At 39.3% G+C, this 16,000-nt stretch overlaps 3 protein-coding genes across 4 annotated transcripts in view; 2 read left to right on the forward strand and 1 right to left on the reverse strand.

Moving 5' to 3' along the window:
* Window positions 1–92: 92 nt before the first annotated feature.
* On the forward strand, window positions 93–2,579 carry si:ch73-141c7.1 (coenzyme Q-binding protein COQ10 homolog, mitochondrial). Its single transcript, XM_017429454.3, has 5 exons — window positions 93–296; window positions 514–666; window positions 862–1,054; window positions 1,477–1,578; window positions 2,147–2,579. The coding sequence occupies exons 1-5, from the start codon at window positions 193–195 to the stop codon at window positions 2,306–2,308; spliced, it is 714 nt and encodes a 237-aa protein (XP_017284943.1). The 5' UTR covers window positions 93–192; the 3' UTR covers window positions 2,309–2,579.
* Window positions 2,580–3,881: 1,302 nt separating this feature from the next.
* LOC108243784 (complement C1q-like protein 2) lies at window positions 3,882–5,071 on the forward strand. Its single transcript, XM_017429456.3, has 3 exons — window positions 3,882–4,179; window positions 4,499–4,633; window positions 4,729–5,071. The coding sequence occupies exons 1-3, from the start codon at window positions 3,924–3,926 to the stop codon at window positions 5,013–5,015; spliced, it is 678 nt and encodes a 225-aa protein (XP_017284945.1). The 5' UTR covers window positions 3,882–3,923; the 3' UTR covers window positions 5,016–5,071.
* A 281-nt stretch (window positions 5,072–5,352) lies between these two features.
* Window positions 5,353–16,000, reverse strand: part of mylk5 (myosin, light chain kinase 5) — a 13,206-nt gene continuing 2,558 nt past the window's right edge. The window contains exons 2-17 of one of the 2 annotated variants that reach the window (XM_017429411.3): window positions 14,146–14,244; window positions 13,358–13,510; window positions 13,019–13,180; window positions 12,364–12,399; window positions 11,390–11,517; window positions 10,284–10,437; window positions 9,894–10,205; window positions 9,717–9,822; window positions 9,141–9,344; window positions 8,520–8,737; window positions 8,319–8,442; window positions 7,170–7,322; window positions 6,962–7,091; window positions 6,793–6,880; window positions 6,574–6,714; window positions 5,353–6,355 (exon numbers count right to left, since the gene is read on the reverse strand). In XM_017429411.3, the coding sequence (XP_017284900.1) occupies window positions 6,150–6,355; window positions 6,574–6,714; window positions 6,793–6,880; window positions 6,962–7,091; window positions 7,170–7,322; window positions 8,319–8,442; window positions 8,520–8,737; window positions 9,141–9,344; window positions 9,717–9,822; window positions 9,894–10,205; window positions 10,284–10,437; window positions 11,390–11,517; window positions 12,364–12,399; window positions 13,019–13,180; window positions 13,358–13,510; window positions 14,146–14,244 (2,414 nt within the window). In that variant the 3' untranslated portion in view covers window positions 5,353–6,149. Of the gene's footprint in view, window positions 6,356–6,573; window positions 6,715–6,792; window positions 6,881–6,961; window positions 7,092–7,169; window positions 7,323–8,318; window positions 8,443–8,519; window positions 8,738–9,140; window positions 9,345–9,716; window positions 9,823–9,893; window positions 10,206–10,283; window positions 10,438–11,389; window positions 11,518–12,363; window positions 12,400–13,018; window positions 13,181–13,357; window positions 13,511–14,145; window positions 14,284–16,000 lie in introns of both variants that reach the window. The other variant, XM_017429410.3, reaches the window with a different exon arrangement.

The raw sequence follows: 16,000 nt of genomic DNA on the forward strand, positions 1-16,000 counted from the left end.
TTTAAATGAATCATTCACCGGACCTCTGATTGGTCGGAGCCGATGACGCAACCAGTTACGCAAGTCACGTATTTTCCTTATTTGGCGCGTCCGCCGGCCTCTCGGCGCTCGGTATAAAAGCTGTCGTGTTTCTGCTGCCTGTATGGATTTAAAGGCGAGTCCGTGGAGTCCTGTTTGAAAGAAAACGTCAACATGAGCAACAGGAAGAGCTCTCTTCTGCTGAAGGCGCTGCTGGATGTGAAGGACGTCCGTTTTCTGAAGGCAGCGCAGGGAAACAGCAGAAGAACTCCTTACAGGTGAGTCAGAATTCAGCAGATGAAGGCCTCCTGTGTCAGTTTCCTGCTGGGGATTGACTTTTGTTAGTTTGAACAATTACCCAGCTCAATTAGGAGAAATCCATCCAGTTATTTTGTTTGTAAATTTGGCTCATGGTGTCTTCATATTGAGTTATCTTGAGATGTGTGTCTCCTGTTTTACAATAATCTGCATAAATGTGTAATTTCTTCTCCTCAGACACTTGGGGTGTTGTGGGATTGTGGCTGAAAGGAGGAGCAGCCTTCAACTCTGCCCGGTCCCCCCCATGAGGACCCCCAGCCGCAGCTTCATTAACCTGGCTGCTCCCATCAGCACCCGCAGGATGGAGTACTCTGAGCACCGGACGTTACAGTGAGTGGCTAAATTAAAAAGTACTTCTGTAAGATGAAGACATTTATGCCAAAATAAAGCAAAACTGTGAATTTCATTACTCCCAAGTTGTTGACAATATAATCTATTGATTTGGTAAAGCTAGAATTGTGTACACACACACACAGCACCGAGGGCCATCTCATTTGTTTGTTTGGGGGGTTTTTTTGTGCTCAGGTTCACTCCAGAACAGGTGTACAACGTGGTGGCAAACGTGGACCAGTACCAGCATTTTGTTCCCTGGTGCAAGAAGTCCCGGATGATGAAGGGGCCAAACTGTGCCACGCGGGCAGAACTCGAAATAGGTTTTCCTCCAATCACTGAGCGATATACCTCTGAGCTGACCTTCGTACCGAACCACCAAATCAGAGTAAGTTCTTCACCTGGCAGATCCATCACATTTCAAACCATTACCCTATGTTCTGAGATGCTATTTTTATTTTTGCAAACTCTGACAAATTGTCCACTTTTTGGCTTTTAGTTCTGGTGATATGGATGTAAATTTGACACTCTTTATGTGTTAGCAAACTTTTTGGTTTAAACGATTCAGGCAGCCACAATTTCTTCTTTCACTTGAAGTTCAGGCAACACATCTGGTGTTATTTATGGCATAACATGCTACCGATTCCATTTTTGTTATCATTTTATCATCATCCTGTACAGTATCTTTTTTTATTATTGTCATAAGACCTATTCTTTTATTTTTCTGTTATTCTTCAGAGAAAAGTGATTAGAGTTTGTTACCTTTTGGCAATAGAGGATGACGCATAATAATAATTTGTGTTGAAACAGGCCGTGTGCACTGATGGATCTCTCTTCAGCCATCTTGAAACAATATGGAGGTTTGCACCCGGAGACAAAGACCTACCCGGCTCATGCAAAGTGGATTTCTTTGTAAGTTTTCTTTTGATAAAATAAAAGTCTGGCACCGAGTTTGATGGGGAATTTTTTGTGTTTTTCAGCAATAATATAAATAAAGAACACGCTAATAATCAAACTGATGGTGAATCTGCATTAATAACCATCTCGCTGATTAAAAGGGAGCGACCGCAGAGATCAGACTGCTTTCTTAAAGTGAGATTAATTAGAATCCTTCCTTTCTGTACTGTTGTGAAAGGATTACTGATTTAGAGGAAGTGTTAAATACAATCTCGTTAGGATCTAAATTTAGTCTTCTGCAGCATGATGGTGTCCTTTAAGGATGGGATTGTGAGCGTACAGGAGCTGCTGGAACGGCGTTTGACCTGAAAGTTGGCTCAGATTATCCTGAGGTTAGCCAGGAACTAGTTCATAGAAGCCGTTAAGAAGGCGATGCTGTCAGTTTGATCACGTCTGAACATTCAATAGGAGTAAAGCTGGAAAGGTTAATTACCCAACTAACATGTTTTAGTGGTGATTTATAATGTTGAACTCTTGGGAAATATCTGCCAGTTTGCTTTAATGCTGCTTGTGTCTTCTCTAGGTGTCATTTGAGTTCAAGTCTCTGCTGCACTCTCAGCTGGCCAGCGTGTTCTTTGACGAAGTGGTGAAGCAAATGGTCAGTGCCTTTGACTCCCACGCTGCGACGCTTTACAGAGACAAGCCGTCATTCAGGAGGAGGCCGGCGTTAAGCAGCCCCTTCTAACCTCCATGGCGTCCATATTTATTGGACTTTCAACCAAAGCCTGCCATCATGCTGCCTAAACTACAGTCAACACTTGACTGACGCTGGAGACCGGATGTCCTGTTTGCACTTACATCTATCTTAATGTCTGGAATGTACTTAAATTCTATTTATGTATCAACTAAACACTAATTTATTTTACATTTGTATTTATTAAATGGACCAAAACGAATGTATAGTTTTTAAATCATGTTTGACACAAATAAACACTTTGTGGGAAAATATAACAAGCTTTTTGTTAATGTGTCTAAAGACCAACTTCAGTAAAGATTTACTGTTTAGCTGCTCATGTGATGTGTAATTGCTTCCTCATTGTCTTCTTTTTGTAATCATACACAAAGCCTTATGAGAGTAGTTGCACAAGTGTCAAATAATTTGATCTGAAAACCCCAAGGTCTGTGTTTAAGACCCTTTAAGTCACATGTGATATTACTTTTACTTAGAAAATATCTTTATCTTTTCAAGGTCTGAACTGACAGCATTTATAATAATTATTGCTATTTTTGAGTAAACTTGTGCCTTGAACAATGGATCACAGTAAAAACTTCACAATCAGGGTGTCCTTTTTACTGCTGAAACTATAGAGATAATATTATATTACATATAAGATCTGTATTTGCATTTAGACCACTGCAAACTGATCACTACCTGAAATCACACATCACAGCGATAGATCAAATTAAAATAAGTTCATTTGTTTCAGGCTTCTCATCAGAAAATCTGGTAATTTGTATTATTCTGAGCAAGAGTGCTTTTAGGAACCAGTTACTGAAAGAAAAACAATTAGTTTATTCAGCCTCAATGCAATATACATGTTGTTTTTATACTTTTGTTATGCCAAAAGTTTTATCTCTTGTCCTTCAGTAGGACAGATAATACTGTATGTTTTTCTAGTGTGCAAGTGTCTATTTGTTACCCCAACATCTCATGAACCAGTGGGCGAATTTTAGCGAACTATGCAGAAAATCCTAATTGAACTAATGAGCCAAACAACCCCTCAGGATGGTTGGATTGCACAGGTATGAACAAGCAGGGCTCTTTAAATCCTGTGTTTTCTGTAAGAAACTGATGCATACTTTTGAGGTGACATGAGATTCTGGCACAGGATCCCTGAGTAACACTTCAGTCCTCCAAGCTCTGGGAACTTGAGACCTTTAATAAAATCATGTTTACCACTATACTATTTAAATACAAAAACAAAATGTTAATAGTTTGTCATTATAAAAACTTCCTTAAAACATTTATAATAATTATTTGTATTTCCAATGAAAGATTTTCCCTTTTAAACACTTTCCCCCTCAATTTTAAGCTCTTTTGAAATTTTTAAACTGGGTTAAAGGTCTTTGATTTCCCGTTAGCAAGGATTATCCTGGTTTATAATTAACTACTTGTTGGTTTTGGGGATTTCCCGATTCTGTGAAAAAGACCACAACAAAAGAAAAAGAGTGTGCTAGTTCTTTCAAATGAATGTTCTATTAAACGGGTATTTCTTGTCTTGCGTAATATCCCAGGGAGGCAGGTACCCTTTAAAAGCAAGACATTTCTCGAGGAGAAAAACAAACTCAAAAGGCGAAGGATGAAGACGATTGGTGTCCTGATTCTTGCGCTCGGCGTCTGCCTTTGTCAAGCTGAAACTGATCAAAACAATGACAGAGGTGTTCGGTGTCCAGGTTCAACCAGCTGTTGCGACGTCAGTTCGCTCACATCTATGAGTGAGAAAATGGGGACACTGCTGGAAAAAGTGTCAAACATGGCAGAAAAACTAACATTTCTGGAGACCAGCCTTCAAAACACTGAAAAAGAAGTCCTGGAGCTACGAAGCCTCACTGCAGGTAGGACAATTTCTTGGAGTATGTTGCTCTAGAACAGGGGTCTCCAATCCTGGTCCTCGAGTGCCACTATTCTGCATGTTTTCCTTGTTTCTCTGCTCCAACACACCTGATTTGAATCAATGGGTGATTAACAGGCTTCTGCAGAACATGAAGAGGTGATTTAACCTCTGAATCAGGTGTGTTGAAGCAGAGAAACAAGGAAAACATGCAGGAAAGTGGCTCTCGAGGACCAGGATTGGCCAACCCTGTTCTAGAATATTCCTTGTGCTTTTTTTCTTTATAAATTTGTGATGTTTTTGTGGTCATTTGATGTTTCCAGGCACACCTCAGGTGGCGTTTTCTGCAGCTCTCTTGGATTCTGGCAGTGGAAATACGGGACCTTTTAACACTGCTACTCCACTGAAGTATAAAAGAGTTTTCTCCAACACTGGCAGCAGCTACAATCCAGCAACTGGTATGTTCAATATGAAAGAGTTAGGAAGAGAAAGATGAATAAAAAAATATGGAATGTAGTTTTTAGATTCCGCCCAATTCTCCTTGTTCTTACAGGTATTTTCACCACAATGGTCAGCGGGATGTACTTCTTTCGATTCTCCATGTTCAACAACCTCGCTCAAACTCCCACCTCCGTTGTGAGCCTGATGAAGAACGGTGAAAGGTTAACGTCGGTCTGGGACACCTCAGGGTCCGACAGCAACGACATGGGCAGCAACGCTGTGGTCATCCCTCTGAAAGTGGGTGACACCGTGTACGTGGAGCTGCAGGCAAACAGGATTGTCTATGATGATGGGATGAACTACAACACATTCAGCGGCTTTCTGCTCTTCACCATGTAACCCAGCAGTCAAAATGTTTAAGAAAACAAACAAAATAAAAGTAATGATGCATGCAGTTTTACTGTTTTGTGTTGTTTTTAGCAAAAATGGGCATTTTCTTATCTCTGTAACAATATCACCTTTTTGAGTATTTGATAAGAGATACCATAAATCTTCTCCGCGAACCTCATCTTTAAAACTATAACCTCATTCTAAAACCCATTAAAAATAGACTAGATAATAAAATGGCCGCATTATTAGATTTCCATTTGTTCTTTAAGAGCCAACTTAAGAAGTTCCCCAACCTTAAAGGTGTTGTTGATATTCTGAAACCCCAAACTGCAGAGAAAACAACCCGTGAAATTCTGCACATCTTTTATTTGTAACTAGAAACATTTCCAACAAAAATGCCTTTATGACTTTGCAGGGTTTTTTTTTTGGCAACTTACAGAAATCCAGAGGTTTCTGGTGCCACACCGTCGCTCTTAGTGGTAAAGCTGACTCACAAAACCTTCAGCTGTTCAGTGAAAACTACTAAATGAATATACATAAGAAAAACAGAAAACATATTCCGTAGTTCTTCTTCACACTTACTGGATGTGTTTTCTTGTGTTTTGATATTAACAAATATTCACAAAGTTCATTATGGTTTTGTCTTCCACAAATAATTATTTCAAAAATATCTGTGCAAATATACATATGGCCACTTTTTAAAATTCTGTACAAAACCTGTTCTGCTGCTTTATTTAATTGTTAACAATTGGTCAGAATGTTTCTAGTAATGTAATTAAGCCTTGAACATTTTAAAATTTGAAATGCTTAAAGTAGGTCAGACTGTGGGATTCAAAGTGTTTCATTTTAGGTCTTTTTTCTGTCCATCAAATGTCACTTTATTACCAGCTGCAGCTACTCAAATGCTCTACATTAAAACCACACATTAAAGCCAACATACAAATATTTTATAGCACAATGAAGACAAAACTTGTCTGCATGCTGCTGTCTAATTATACTCATCTGTGTTTTCCATTTCCAGATACAATAAGACTTTTACAGTTTGGTCCTCATTTGCATTCAGATCATAACTGTACACATTCAAGGCACCAAAGATGATCAGATTTATACATTTTAGTCTTTGCATGCATCCATATATGAACTCTAATGTAGAACTGTTAGTTTAGCTGAGCAAAGTATCTCCCCGTGCTCATTGGTTGCCTTGCAGGTGTAAACATTGGTGTCCTCTGGGGCAACTTTTGATAAAATTAGAGTACAGCAGCCATCTTCTTCATACTCTATCTGGACTGTGGAGGATTCTTCCACAGGTTCATCTCCACACAGCCACACCACCTCTGGATCAGGATATCCTGTAGCAACAAAACAGGAGTGGTGATGAAGTCCAGGACAACTGAGCCAATCTGTTTTTACATTTTCAAATGTGAGCTGACTAAAACATTTTACTTGTGGATCGAGCTGATAAATAATTCACAGCTAATGAGCCAAACAACCCCTCAGGATGGTATAAACAAGCAGAGCTCCTTAAATATTTAATTTCCTGTGTTTTCTGTAAGAAACTGATGCATACCAGTGAGGTGACATGAGAGTCTGGCACAGGATCCCTGAGTAACACTTCGGTCCTCCAAGCTCTGCGTAAACTGAGGTGGTCCTTGCATCTTCTGCTCCAGAGACTGCAGAGCCTGCTCTGCCTCAGGGCTCAGAGGTTCCTCTAGGAAACAAAAAACAAATAAAAAGATTAAGTCAGGAAAGTAAAATTGTTCTAATAAAACAGCAGAAATTGTCTCACCTTTTCTAGGGCTTGTGAGAGCTCCAGAACTGTCACTTTTCGACAACAGAGCCATTCTCTTTAGGGCTTGCAGAGCCTTGCCAGCTTTCTGTAAGACATTTTCTTTGTTTATGAGATAATGAATTCTTCTTTCCAATGAAAAAGATGCTGATATGTTTGGGTGTGTTACCTTCCACTTCTGTCTGGCTAAAAACCTCTTCATCTTCTCCTTGGACAGACTCTTGGTAGTCGTGATGTCTCCAGAGGCAAACTTTTCCATCCAGGGGTGGCCAAGGCCCTCCTCACAGGATATCCTCTTCCTTATGATTACAAAGAAAGTTTGTGTAACTGAAACTGATGTCTGTGAAAGTGTTGTGGCTGTATGAATATAAAGTCACCTTGGGTCCTTGTTTAGCAGTGACCCGATGAACTCTTTGGCCTCCTCGGTTATATCTTCAAAGCTCTCTTCGTCGAACTCCCACTGAGCTGCTGTGACCAAAGCCAGAGTCTCCGCTTCACTGTTACCCTGGAACGGAGACTCGCCACTTAATCTAACACAGAGGGAAACGCAGAAGAGCAAAGTTACTGTAAATTATATATGTATAAAAAGCTAAAATATATGACTGATGTGTGCACAAATCTAAAATCTTTATCCAAAATCTTAATCTTGAAAGCTGAGAATTCTAAAATCCTAATTACTGATCCTTGATCAAAATTTGCTGATTTGTCTTGATTAATTTCATGTTTTGCACCATTCCAACCCATCCTAATGTGCACCACTAGGTGGCAATAAAGGCCAAATATTGTTTAGCCTTTCAATTTCCTTGTAACAAGGGATCCAGTTTTACTTTGAGTGGATTGTGTTTGATTTTTTTTTTTTTAAATCTGCGTATATTTACAAAGGTATGCAGTAAAGACACACTGGATATGCATGACAGAGACAAATTCAAAATGAATGCTCTTTTTAGGTCTACATGCTAAATCTTGACCTTTAACCTGCTGCTAATTATGGTCACAAAAGTTAGAAATGGGGGCAAACCTTAAATCTTAAGTGTGTCAGAAAGGTAACACATCATACTGTGAGCTCCTTTAACTCTCTGATTAACATTCAAAGCAGTTTGATTTGTCAGGAGGAAAACTTTGAGTTTAAATCCAATACTCTTGTTTTGTTTTCCTTGTTTCATACCAACCCCCGTTGTGTCTTTGACTGCCAGGACATACACTCTCTAATTGCTACCTTCGCCTGTTTACTGCTCAGTGCAAAGCTTGTAAATCTTTATGGTCTTAGCAATAAATAAATGCAACTGAAAGGAGTGTGGTACAAAAGTGGTGAGAGTAAACTATAGCAAGTTTTTTTTAAATACAGTATTCACAATAGTTACTTTCATATTTCACACGGGGTACTTCTTAACAGATTGTTTCTGGGGTGGACACGGCTACTTCCTAAAGTGGAGAGTGATACCAGTCTTTCATTTGCAGTTTGACAAGAAAGTGAATAATAGTATCAAACTACTCTTTAATGTAGATGGGACTAGAGGATGGCTCACAAGATGTAGCAGATGACACCAATGCTCCACATGTCAGTGGCCAAACACACGGGCTCGTAGTTGATCACTTCCGGAGCTACAAACTCAGGAGTGCCATGCATCACCTTCAGGGGGGTGCTGTCATCTGTTGAACATAAATTGCAAACCTTAAACGCAAGTATAACGCCAGATAGACAAATAAATGTTTAAAAGGTTACATACCAAGCCTGCTGGCTAATCCAAAGTCAATGATCTTTATGGACGTGCCAGTGGTGTCAACACACACAATGTTTTCAGGCTTGAGGTCCAGGTGGACGATGTTCTGCTGGTGCATGTAGGAAATCCCCTCCAGGATCTGCTGCATGTAGCGCACGCTGGCAGGCTCTGTGTGCTCGAAGTTGTCATCCACGATTCGTTCGAACAGTTCTCCGCCTGCAATACTGCAGAAAGAAAACAGATTTGACACTGAGCGTCCCAGACAGAGGAGGTTCTGGGGGGCGGCACGAAGTGGTGGCTGATACTGCAAAAATGTAACTTTTCACCACAGCTGCCAACCTATTTGTAGACTAGGTAATATATTTTGTACTATGTTGAAAGTCAACAACATCGCCACAGAACTTCAGTCTTTATCCTATCTCACTGATTTACAATTCACCTTCACCCTTCTCGAAAAAATGATTTTCCCCAACAACCAGACTTGGCATTTTGTTCTGACCCCCCAACCCTCATCAAAGTGGCTTCAGGAAGGCTCAAACCTCGTGCCAGACCTTTGCCACCCTAAGCAAAAAAAAGAAATCTCTAGTTCCACAGATGTCTTTGAGATTTTGACTCAATGATACTTACAACTCCATCACCATGACCATCTCCGGTTTGTGATCATACGCTCCCAGACACTGAACCAGTTTGGGGTGATGCAGGAAGTTCATCAGTTCAATCTCTTTACGAGCAGCTTCTCTCTCTTTGGCACGACGTCCTTTGTAGAACTTCCCAGCGCACACACATCCCGTGTCTTTGTGGATAAGCTTGTACACCAAGCCAAATTTTCCCCTAACGAGGACAGAAGTCAGTTTTATCGCAGAACATTAAGGATCAAACTTAATAGCCAGACAGATAATAAAGTTGTATTTAAAACAAGTGATTCTAATATGCCCCCATCTTCCAGTAAAAGTGAATTATTGCTGTACATTTCTTCCAGCTACAAACTGCCACTGCTGAGGTTGTAAAACACGCATCTGATTATTGGAACATGTCTCTACACGCTTGCAGTTTAATCATTGCTCTGCTGCTTTTGGCAGAATTTTACTTCTACCCCCACAACTTCTTTTTTTTTACGTCAAAGTTTCCTGTTTCTCAAGAATTCAATAAAGTGAATTTTGGCTCGGATTAAAGAAACAAACAGGGGGAGGAACAGATACTTACGTTCCAAGTTTCTCATGCAAACTGTAGTGATCCGTGACTTTATGGGAGGAATCAATAGTGACACATGTGTACTCCTTAGGGGCTTCTTCTTGGGTTTTGTCAGAATCTGCCCAGACAGAAGACGAACTTTAATATGAAGACTTCATACAAAGTTTAAACTATCACATGTCACCTCACCTTTCTGCTCCATCCTAACCACTGGTGAAACCGGGCCTGGTTCGCTCACTCCCACAGTGTTGTATGCCCTTACTCTAAAACAAAACTCCTGTTGAGGTTCCAGTCCAGAAGACACTTTGTATGAGGTGCTTGTGCACTGGTTAGTGAGCTCTTTCCACTCTCCAGGCTCACCAAGTCCTTGGTTCCTAACTTCCACCACGTAACCCAGCACGACGCTGCCGCCGTCGTAGCAGGGGCCAGACCAGGACAGCACAAGACTGGATCCAGTTACCAGGGAGATCACAGGAGACGAAGCAGGGGGTTCTGGGATGTCTGGTGGGAGGAGGATTTTGGAAAGCGATTAACTAACTGCTTCATTTAGTCTTCAGAATACCGTGTGGATTGTCTTACCTATGACAGAAAGGGTAAGCGAGTGTTGCGCTGAGCTTTTTCGGTCTTTGGCTACAACAGTGTATCGACCCGTGTGCTGAGGCTGGGCCTCCGCTATAACCAGTGTGCTGCTCTGATCGGTGTTTTCTGTCCACACCTCCGGGCTGTCCGTTATCTGCAGATTAAAATGCAGAAGGATGAGAGAGAAGCCACTAATTTGTCATTTGGCCTTTGAATTACGGTGCATTCTCCTAAATCAAGGGTCTGCAACCTATGGCTCTAGGGCCATATGTGGGTCTTTAGTTCCTCTGCAGCAACTCTGTGGAGCTTTCACCAAAAATAACATGGAAATGAATTATAATTATCTTTATAGTCTTGATTGGAAAACAAAAGAACTATATAGCAAGTCATTCTGATGAAATCCAGAATTAGAGATAACAGTTTGCCTTTGATAAAATCTTAATAAAATCTGAGGTAAATGAAGGTTTCTGCCTTCATGAAAGGAAATTTATTCAATATCCAACAAACTGGCTTAATTTCTATCTTAACCACAGGGTTTATTATTTCAAAGGAGATATTCATATTAATTTTCCACAACTCTAGAGAAGACTTACACAGGCTCGTAATGATTTTATCAAAAGTCTCTACACTAAAAATAAATGTTTCTTTCTTTTTATTCTTTATAAGAGTTAGTTTTTTTTCTTTGTTCTACCATGTAAAAAGAAAAAAACACTGTCAACAATTTATTATAAAGCTTTTCATTTCAGTATTTATGTGTGTGTTGTCTTTATTTCAAGCTTCAGCTACATTTTATAAGTGTTGTTAGCGGGTAAAGGAGCAGGAATGGCTCTTTTGGCCATAAAGGTCGTAGACTCCTGTCCTAAATGAACAGAAAAACTTAAAATATAAAAGTGATCAAGCTTTCACAGTGGCTACTCCAACTGTGTGAAACAGTTTCCCTTTTCATATACGAACCTCTGAGGCTGTTGAGGTTTTTGAATCTATGCTGAAGACCCATCTTGTTGTTTTTATCTATTGGTTTGACTGAAATGCAAACCACTTTAATCAGCTTCTGTTGTTTGCAACATGCTATGAAAATAAAGATCCGCACTGACAAATTGCCATACCTGTTCTTTGTTTCTGATCCAGCAGGAGACGACCAGAGGGCTCCCGGTGAAAAAACACGTCAGCTTGGCGGTTTGTCCCACCTTCACCTCCAGGTGCTGTGGTGGATTTCGGAAATGTAAAATAGGGCCTACGAAGACAAAACAACATGCGTGTTATGACTCCGAGGCCTCTGTGGCATCTGCTGAAAGCCAAAGCATCACAGTGGAAGGAAGCTGCGACGTGTGTGAGCCTGAGATAAAGACAAAATAATGCCTGACTGCAAGATCTATGGCTTGTGCTAAAACTGGGAGCCTGCTCCTCATCCTGATACCACTATTATTGGACAAGAAGACCAAATGTCTCAAGTAGAAACAGAGAGCAAAACAAACATGACTTATACCATACGCAGGTAAAGCCAGTTTTTTATTAAGTGTGTCAAAGTTACAATAATTCACTCTGTCGTGCAATAACTAGAAGAAAGTCCATATATGAGTTTCTTCTTCTGTTACAGAGACGGTATTCAAATATATGTAACATCAGGTTGTCAAATTTGACTGTAGCTAATCAGATAAAACGCTGTTTTATGAGACTTTAGAGGCATCATTTTTAGTTCAAACTTTAGCCATCTTTCATATTTACGGTAATTCATCAAATAAAAACAAAACAAAAAGAAGGCAAAACACACAATATAACATGGTGTGTATGTGTGTGTGCTTTAAAACAAATGTCCAGGCATTATTGAGAGCTTTTAATGCTTTTGTTGTTGCAGCCTACACCCTGAGGGAACGTTTCCCAGCATAATGAAACAGAATAACCTCGATCTAAATTGCGTTTCATTTGAACAAAGGCTTAAAAAGCACCACGTCAAACAATAACAACAATCACGCCACTTTATTCTAATGAATATGTTACATTAATACGACTGAAAGGGATAAAACACATATCTAGAAATAGCAAATAGTTTGAAGTGAAAAAGGTCATTTGCGTCTCTCACCTGTCCCTGAGTTGGATCTCTTCTTTGGGATGATTTCTGTGGAGACAGATGGAGGGCAGGTAGGTTTGAGCAACTGAGGTGGAAGGTGTGGCTCCGCTCCGACTATGGCTATCAGCTTACAGACTCAGGAAGTTTTATTGTATACAGTGCTATGTCCACTTCCCTACAAGGTCTTGTAACTGAAAACTCAGAGGGTGTATCAGGGAGCCACACTGGTATACAGTTAAAACACACATCATCTGATCTGACAGCCAATCACACGCCGACTGAATTGTTTTTTTCCTTTAGAAATTAAGACTATCCTGAAAACGTTAAAGTCCAGACATTTTTGGAGTACACTTCAGAGTACATTTTTTGCAACTTCTTTGCTTTGCACCATATTTAATTTTATTTCTAAATACTTTCCCTGTTGAAATGCACTGAGATCTCCTAAATTCCTTCAAAAAACGTGGCCCCCTTAGAAATCATCTTCATCACACTTGTTCTGTTTTTGTCTTCTTATCATAGTTTTAGCTTACAGCTAGCGTTCTGCGTCTTTTAGCTTTACCAGCTCAGTTTCAGCACTTCACATTCACACTGCATTTTCTCTGCTTAGATTCAAAATAACTGAATGTAAAAGTAAAGACAGATTAAGATGTAGAAATTATTGTTTTACCTCTTGGAGATAAGACTGGGCTCTGCATGTTAGGGTTTGTAGGAGAAGAGTTTTTAAAGTTTTGTTGCTCATGTTTGGGAGTTTGTGGCGACTTCTCGTTTTCCAAAATGCTATTAGATGCATAAGTGGGTAACTTTGACATACGACACACACTTTCAATGTCTGAAAAAAGAAACAGGAACTGGATCAGAAACAAGACTTCATCAAGGTCTTACTTATTGCATGTAGGAAAGTTGCTAACTTGCTACTGATATCATTTATTTTTAAGATGAACTTGAGTGAAAATGTATAATCGTTTTCCAGTGACCGTCATAGAAGATTGTCCTAAAAGTGTCTCACCCCTGACAACCACAGCAGCTCTGCAGGATGTCCTCCCTGCACTGTTTTCAGCCCAGCATGTGTAGGTACCAGCATCCTCCGGTAAACACTCCCTCACCACCAGCCTCACCTCCCGGCCATTAAAGGAAGGTTTTCCAAAATGTGTCGCTTCACCTGTTCGAAAACACAAAAAAGTAGAAATGTAACATTAAAGAGATAGTTCGTTATTTTTGAATTGAAGTTATGTGGAGTTGTTACGAGTAGCTAGTATCTTATCTGCAGTGACAGAGCCATTACATTATTATTACTATTATTGCATTTAGTCACTTTTGCATGAAATTGTTGTGTATTCTGTCACTATTTTCCCAAAACATCACCTAAAGAAGCAAAACTGAGTGATGAAAGAATAAAAAAACATGCCTTTTTCTTGGGAAATAAGACAAAAATCTCTATGATCCAGATTACACAAATCATAATCTGGTCTGAGAGATGAAATCACTCTTGGAAGACTCATCTGATCTGTTTAGTAGCCTCCATGCGTGCGTTTGGAGGCGATAATAGCTGCAGTTTAAACAACGGTTAACATGCAACGTTGTTTTAAAGAGAAACTGGATCATGAATGCTCTCAGAAGCTGTTATCCTGGCTTCTTGAGCCTCTAAACTGAAACCATTCTCACTGCAGTCTATTGCAAGTAAGATATTGACTCCTCATGCATACCCAACACAACTCCTTCAAACAAACAATGAAACAAAACCAAATAAAGGTTTAACATTTTAAAAAGCAGCCACAGAAACGGCCCTTTTCTCACCATTTTGCAGCCACGTCACTTTAATTGGCTGACTTCCTGTAAGAACTCCCTGCAGCACAAGGTCACGTCCTTCATCCACACAGGAGTCTTCCAGGGGCTCTACGAAGACAGGCGGATCCACATTTTTAGAAAGAGAATCTGGATTTAGAAAAGAGTTGTGGAAAATGTGTCAAATGCAGAAAACATATAATTCTTTTTCATCAAAGTGGGCATGTCATTTGATTTAGCATTCAGTTTACCTTTTAAAAACATCTTATTTTGGTGTTTATTAAAAAAAAAAAACACATAGTTTGCTTCATTTTACACCTAAATTTAAATGAGTAAAACGAAAATAAAAAGTAGGTAAATTTCAGCTATTTGAGAAAACTGAGAAATAACAAATGTAAAATTCGGGATTTAGCTGGTAGCTCAGAAATGTTAGTTATAATCTACCTACATAAAATGCAAATTGGTGCACCATTTTTACAGGTTAGATTTGCACTGATGAGATGAAATGAGAAGGCACACTGTAGAAGGAAGTAATAAACTGCGTAATTTGAAGTCTACTTCTTTACCAAAACCGGTTCCACTCATTTTCTTTTTTTTTCCTTCCTTTTCCTTCAGTTACTAAACCAACATGAAAAAAATGTGAGCGCTGCCAAGTAAACTAATGACATCATCCATGTAACGCGGCTGTGTCATGCTGCGAGGGGTGTGTGTGTGTGTGTGAATTCCTTGCCTAAAAATGAATTGCATGCGGTACTTTTGTTGTTAGACAGGAGCTGGTGTTTTGTTTTGTTATGAAACTTGGATTCCTTTCTTATGAGGGTGTTTGCTGTATTCCAAATAATTTCACTCCCCTTTTTCCAGTAATTTCTCATGAGCATAAAAAAACAAGCACTTTATTAATTATTTATCTATACAGCATTTGTTATTATTGATACTGTAAGTATGTCTGCTGAAAAAACTGAACTGGAAACAAAATGGGCCACATATTAGTTTCTATTTTCCCCTCATGTCAAAAGTCTGCAGGATACTTATAGTTTAGCAAAACAGCTAGTTTATCATCAACCTTTGTCCCCGTCTTTATGATACTGAACTATTCCCTATAAAACTTGATGTCTAAGGAAAGTTAGAAAAGTTGTTTTGAGCCGTACGCAGAGACAGGTTTCACATTGTGGCGATTAGTATTTTTTGTCTTTATTACCCACCACCAAAGGCAAATTGGACATTAGTTTGTGTGTTTTTGTACCTATCTTAAGTTTAAAAAGGTTTTAAACTTTGCGATTTGTCAAGCCCTGAATGACTGAGAATAAACAGCAGCATATTCGTTTGCAGAGTTACCAAAATATCTCATGAACCACTGGACAAATTTTCATAAAACTCTCAGAAAGTAATCATTGGATGTACATCTACAGCTGATAAACTTTTAGAGTCAACTCCATTCAAGATGGCCGCCACAACCAACTGACCTTAGAAACCTCATAAAGGCTATAACTCAGCCAGATTTACAGTTATTGAGCTCATTTTTGGTGTGGTAGTAGCTGAGACTGATTCACAACATGTACTTTGTTATTGACATCTTGCATGATTGCACAAGATCGTTTTTAGGGTATGACCAAAACAGCTCCGCTGTTTCTTATGGGGCGCCGTTTGTAAATGAGCTTGTGCTCAAAATTCATGCCTAAATTTTGTCACATTTAGCTTCAAACACTGTTTAAAAATGTGGTGTGGATTTTCTGATGTCACTTTTTACAACATTTAGCTAGTTAAATGTAATTGTTACAGCTACATGCTAAATATAAATCTAAATCCTAAATGTTAAATCTAAATGTTAAATGTTAAATCTAAATCCTAAATGTTATATCTAAATGTT

Source organism: Kryptolebias marmoratus, linkage group LG12 (genome assembly GCF_001649575.2).
Source record: "Kryptolebias marmoratus isolate JLee-2015 linkage group LG12, ASM164957v2, whole genome shotgun sequence".
NCBI lineage: Eukaryota > Metazoa > Chordata > Actinopteri > Cyprinodontiformes > Rivulidae > Kryptolebias > Kryptolebias marmoratus.

Coding starts and splice junctions, on each gene's coding strand:
- si:ch73-141c7.1 (XM_017429454.3), top strand. CDS start 193: ATGAGCAACAGGAAGAGCTCTCTTCTGCTGAAGGCGCTGCTGGATGTG. Junction 297..513: donor AGCAGAAGAACTCCTTACAG/GTGAGTCAGAAT, acceptor TCTTCTCCTCAG/ACACTTGGGGTGTTGTGGGA. Junction 1,579..2,146: donor CATGCAAAGTGGATTTCTTT/GTAAGTTTTCTT, acceptor TGTCTTCTCTAG/GTGTCATTTGAGTTCAAGTC.
- LOC108243784 (XM_017429456.3), top strand. CDS start 3,924: ATGAAGACGATTGGTGTCCTGATTCTTGCGCTCGGCGTCTGCCTTTGT. Junction 4,180..4,498: donor GCTACGAAGCCTCACTGCAG/GTAGGACAATTT, acceptor TGATGTTTCCAG/GCACACCTCAGGTGGCGTTT. Junction 4,634..4,728: donor CAGCTACAATCCAGCAACTG/GTATGTTCAATA, acceptor TTGTTCTTACAG/GTATTTTCACCACAATGGTC.